At 42.6% G+C, this 6,000-nt stretch overlaps 2 protein-coding genes across 6 annotated transcripts in view; one reads left to right on the top strand and one right to left on the bottom strand.

Annotated features, from left to right (window-relative positions):
• LOC111868679 (stathmin) overlaps positions 1-6,000 on the bottom strand; it is a 114,870-nt gene that overhangs the window by 53,878 nt on the left and 54,992 nt on the right. The gene's annotated exons all lie outside the window — the stretch shown is intronic.
• LOC111868681 lies at positions 251-1,964 on the top strand. The gene is made up of 2 exons (XM_023859561.2): positions 251-393; positions 1,292-1,964. The coding sequence occupies exons 1-2, from the start codon at positions 381-383 to the stop codon at positions 1,630-1,632; spliced, it is 354 nt and encodes a 117-aa protein (XP_023715329.1). The 5' UTR covers positions 251-380; the 3' UTR covers positions 1,633-1,964.

Below are 6,000 nucleotides of genomic sequence, written 5' to 3' on the forward strand. Positions count from 1 at the left end.
AATGAAAGCCTCGAGATAGGCAATGAGCGAAGGTCGACTGCCTGCTTATTATACTGCCCTGTAGATGGTGACACCTGATGGGAGTGAAAATGGCACGTTGTGGGCTCTCGTCCACTGAACGCGGAAACATGCGAAAACCTGCGATGTGGTATTCGTCCGAACACGCACGAAAACGACCGAACGATCCGAACCAGCCAGATCAAGTTGGACCGCGTCCAGCGAACCATTCAGATTTGTTTGGATTTTTCGGACGAACAGCTGCGCTGCTGTACAATGAAGTTAATACTCCTGGTTCAAGAAAGTACATATGGGACCAACGAGAGTCGAATTATCACATGCGAAATGTGCAGCATGAGTTATGAAGCGAGGTGTCTGCAAAAATGAATGAGCCAGGTAAATATCTTACTTCAATTCTTCTTTAAGTTCATTTTATTCTTTTGTGAGAGGATTGTTTATAAAATAAGTTTTTAAAATGGCTCTTACACCATAAGCTCTAGCAGTACTCCTGTTTTCACCTCTGGTTGCAAATCTATTTACAATAGCGTTTCTTGTTACAAGTGTAGGACGTAGTAATTCTGTCATTCTTTCTTAGTCTATAACAATGTTGTGCAGCAAGCAGATACATTTTACGAAGTGTTCTGCTCGCTCGGGAGTGACTTCCAATGCTTTCAGAAGTACTCTCCATTCATTGCTCACTCTACCACTTGCCTTGCATGTGACAAACGTTTATCAAAAATTTCTTCTTCGGACCCTAGATTTCGTTGAGGGTATGGGCGCATCAGAAATGGTTTCAAGAGATACCCTTCATTCCCAACTAGAACAGAGGGGGCGCGTAATTCAGTCTCACAGTTCACTTTAAGGGCGCCATTTTCGAGTTGTTTAGTTAAGTTGGAGTGACCAAAGATAACACTATCGCTCTGCTTTCCATAGGCTCCGATGTCGATACAAATGAACCTGTAGTCGGCTCCTACCACTGCTTGCAATACGACAGAAAAATGTTTCTTGTAGTTGAAGAACATACTACCAAAATGTTGTGGGCATTTAATTCGAAAATGCTTTCCGTCTATGCTTCCCACGCAATTTGGAAATGTCCATTTTTACAAAATGCAGCGGCTATGCGATCTACTTGTTCTTCCGAAGGAAATGGCATGTGTTCATTGTGTAACGATTCCCATATCAGTTTACACGATCCAGTTGCTAGACACCTGAAAAGAATAATGTACTTATTGTAATTTTATCACTTGTTTGGGGTATGCAAGTGTTATTTCCCGTATTTTTGTTGATATTTCAGTTGAGGACGTTATGAAGAGATGGAGAGGACTGAGGGACACGTTCAGGAAGGAACTAAATAAATACAACTTCAAGAGATCTGGTAGTGGAGGAGACACGTCAGCTGAGCCTAAATGGCCTTTCTTCAACCACCTACGATTTTTAACTGATACTGTTCAACCGAGAAATATGTCGAGTAGTGTTCCTGCCGCTTCGGAAGACTGTATTGAGACAACACAAAGTGAATCGAATGATGCATTTTCTACTCCAGATATGGAGAATACTACTTCGGATCCCTCTCGAGAAAATGATGCACCTGTAAATGCGTCTCCGGCAAAAATAAAAATTTCAAAAGTCCGCTAAAAAGAGGAAAGAAAAGAATTACGATGACAAATTCTTAAAATACTCTCCAATTAAGCAGGATAGCGACTATCAGTTTCTGACGAGCTTGTTGCCATCCTTGCAGGAAGTGCCTGAAGAAAGAAAGCTGCGAGTACGCATGAAATTGATGGATGTTTTACTGCAGGAACAAGAGGATCGAAACAGCAGTGTGATGTCCACGTCAAATGTTTCACCTCTATCCTCTGAATCGACTCGCAGTTCTCGTAATAGTTCCCACAGCAATGAATTTGTAACACACCAGAACAATGCTGCTGTGTATTGTAGTAATTTCGAACCTTTGTAGAAACAATGGTTTGTATGTAGTCAATAAAAAGCAAGAATAATGTAACATCGATGTAATATTTTTTCTCAAATTCTTATCAAATCCTTACCTTAAAGTTACAGCTAGGCGTTCTTCAGGTGAAACAATTTCTCGGAAGTTACTGTACTTCTTCAACTAATGTACTTTGCTTAATATGTATTCAAATGTATCTTGCTTCATGCGAAAATAACCAAAATATTGTGACTGGTCCTCTTGTAAATCACTCCATATGAGAAAATTCACCAAACGTTTTGTCTTTTTGATAAAATTTCACTAATCCACTCTTTTCTACTTCTCTGTGCTCGTCGCCTAGCCAGTAAAGGAGTATCTAACGCGTGAAGATCATATAAATCTTCAGACAGCGCCATGACAGAACGCGAATGGCATCGGCCGAACAAGCGCCCAAATGACGCGCAGGGAACGCACGAATTCGGACGAAAAGACCCAGTTCGCAGGTTTCCGCTTCCAATGGACGACTAGCCTAAGACGGAGAGAAGGGAGAAAATCTGTATTCATTTTTCTGTTGACGCGACTGCTAGATGATACAGAAAACGAGACGATTAGATATAAACAGCGCTTAGTGTTATGGAAGACCACCTCTGTGGTCTAGTGGTCAGAGTACCTGGCTACAGATCAAGAGGTCCCGGGTTCGATTCCCGGCGCTACCACATTTTCTGTGTATTGGGTCTGAAACGGGGTCCACTCAGCCTCGTTAGGATATCCGAGGAGCTATTTCAAGGTCTAGAAAACCAAGATTAGCGGCCTTAGGGATCCGTTGCGCTGACCACGCGACACCCTCTATCCGCAAAAGTTGGCACTAACTTCGCCGACAAGCGGTGGTGTCTCAGTCGGTATAGTTCTCTTGCGGACTACAGACCACGGCGTTTTCAAACAGAAGAATGATACTGGCCCATCCACGAGTTGGTCACGGATTTGAGAACTTGTCAGGAATGTGAGAGAGACGGCCAGTAATAGGCAATACGTAGGCTCCCCAGACCCTTCCCCTCCCCCTCTCCTATGGTTTCCCATACAGATTTGTCCCTTCCTTTCTTGCTCTCATATAGCTGAGTTTATTTCCGACATCAGTTAAGTCTGCTTGCACCTGCTCTCACTGTTTCTTCGCTTGCAGATTTTATTTTTCCTTCTACCCTGAAGATTGCGGCGATACGATCCTCCGAAACGTCGGTTAACATCACATCCCAGAAGACTGCTTTCTTCAATGACAAAATAAGTATATGAAATTTCAATTGAATTTTTTATTTATATTTGTAGATATAAAAATATTGTATAACTAGCTGTGCCCGGCCACGCTTCGCTGTGGCTCAGTCTGCCCGTTCTTCCCCAGTTTGATTTGAAATTACTCGACGCAATGCTTCCGCTCCGCGAGTACGACGACCTAAGTTTGATCTTCTGCGAGGCATTATTTGGATGAACTAAAGCAGATCGAGTGCACCGATGAAGAAGAAAGAAAGTTATTGCATATATATAGATATTTATACAATGTCTTATCTTAAACACATAAATAATTGCAAAACATTAAAAAAGGAAAGAACACGAACTGGAAAACAAAGAACAAAAAAAACGCAGATCAATCGACACAGCCCAATCCCACCGCCAATTGCACCGGAAAATAAGGGAAACAGTAAAGAAAACGAAATGAAGAACAATGAAAAATACACTATACTCACGAAATGAACGCTATGGTAAACGACACAGCCCAATTCCAACGCAACATAACACGAAATAATTAAATCAAAATGAAAATAAATCGAAACTGTTTCTGCTTTGACTTCACTCGGAATCTCTTGTGATACTCGCGTTTCCATGGAAGTATACTTTCCGGTTTCATCCGTTGTTACGCAACGGAACCTATTATCCTACGCATCGGTCTGTTCTAGCGTTAATATGGAAACGACTGCACTGAAGAAGAAAGTTATAACAAAAACATATCAAATTGCAAAGCATTAAAAAAGTAAAGAACACGAACCGGAAAACAAAGAAGAAACAAAAAAAAAAATACTGACGAAATATTTCAATTCAAACGCAGATCAATCGACATAGCCTAATCCCACCGCCAATTGCACCGGAAAATAAGGGAAACAGTTAAGAAAACGAAATGAAAAACAACAAAAAATAAACTATGTATGTATGAAGGGGTAGGCTTACTCGGCCCTTGCACTTAGACCTCAGTGATCCATTGTGCTTCCCCTTTTTAATTATTCCCTCAGCAACCCCACACTTCGGATGAAGTGCAGGATTTTGGACGTGGGGGCGTCGAAATAGTCACTTGGTTCCATAAAGTACTGACCCAAGTGACGTAGTCTTAAAGAAGCTAAACCCTCACATTCACACAGGCCGTGTGTGGCTGTTTCCCAGTATTTCTTATGTCTTATGTTAGTCCAGTCCCTGATTGCCTGTTTGGCAACTTCTAGAGAGATGCCACAGGCTGGTTCACGTCCTATGAATGGATGTTCAGCTCCAATTTTAGCTAATTGGTCTGCTGCTTCATTTCCAGCAATACCCTCATGCCCCGGCACCCATATCAGTTGTACCCTGTTATGTTTGGCCAGTTCCATGAGGGTTTGGTGGCAATCCCAGACCAATTTTGAATTGATCTGGTGTTTGTCAAGTGCTTTGAGTGCTGCTTGGCTGTCAGATAGAATGTAGATGTTACTATTTCTATAGTTCCTATCTAAATTCTCCATAATACATGTTTCATGGCATATACTTCTGCCTGGAATACTGTCGTGTACCGCCCAAGGCTGAAACTAAGTTTCCGCCTCGTACCATGGCAGTACACACTAGCTCCAGTGCCTCTATCAGTCCCCCTTTTCTGTCAGGCTGAAACCCGTCTTCCCATTCACTCCTTTCAGAGAAATCTGACTGTGAAGGGTTTTTCATATACATGTCTCAGTATCATTTGTCAGACCCCATTTGTAATATGGGTTCTGTTTTCATGTCCTGAGTCATGTCTGCATGGCCGAAACCATCAGATCTAGGTTTCCATTGTCCACAGCACTGGAGACGGTAAATTCCTGCCCTGGCCTCTGCATCCAACTGCATATGCAGTGGGGGGAGTCCAAGGAGTATCTCCAGTGCAGCTGTTGGAGATGTTCGAAATGCTCCTGTAATACCTAAGCAAGCCAACCTTTGCAATTTGCCAAGTTCTGTCTTGCATGTCTTGAATTTAACTCTGGGCCACCATACTGTGACACCATAAGTAAATACAGGTCCCACAACCGCAGTATATATCCAACATACGTGTGGCTGCAGTCCCCAAGTTTTACCAAACATGCCCCTGCATGTCCAAAAAGCCTTATAGGCTTTGTTAATGACTTTGTCCAGCTGCTTTTTCCATGTCAGTCCCTTGTCTAATATTAGACCAAGGTACTTCACATCGCTGGAGAGCTTGATTGTCTTATTGAAGAGAATCGGTTCCTTAAGACCCTTTACATTTCTCTTCCTAGTAAACGGTATGATTATCGTCTTGTTGGGATTGATGGAGAGACCTGTTCTTTCACACCATCGTTGGACCATGTATAGAGCTGAGTGAAAACGCTCTGATATGGTCGAAAAGAATTTTCCATTTATGAGGATTGCTATGTCATCAGCATATCCTACTGTATAATACCCACCATCATTAAGTCCCCACAGAAGATCGTCGACGACCAGGCTCCACAGCAGAGGCGAAAGTACACCCCCCTGTGGACATCCCTTAGACATGGACACCCCCAGGGTTTCTCCCCATAATGTAGCAGCTATGATTCTGCTTTCCAGCATAACACTGATCCATCTGCATATTGCGGGATCTATGCCATGCCTTACAGCAGCCTGTTTGATTACATCAAATGAGGGCCTATCAAAGGCTCTCTCTATATCAAGGAATGCTCCTAAGGCAATATCCTTGTGTTGAATTGCACTTTCTATGCGTGTTACCACATTGTGTAGTGCACTTTCGGTAGATTTACCTGTTTTGTAGGCATGTTGGTTTTGGTGTAGAGGACATGTCCTCAGTACCCCGTCCCTAA

The sequence above is a fragment of the Cryptotermes secundus genome, unplaced genomic scaffold (assembly GCF_002891405.2).
Source record: "Cryptotermes secundus unplaced genomic scaffold, Csec_1.0 scaffold857, whole genome shotgun sequence".
Classification (NCBI taxonomy): Eukaryota; Metazoa; Arthropoda; class Insecta; order Blattodea; family Kalotermitidae; genus Cryptotermes; species Cryptotermes secundus.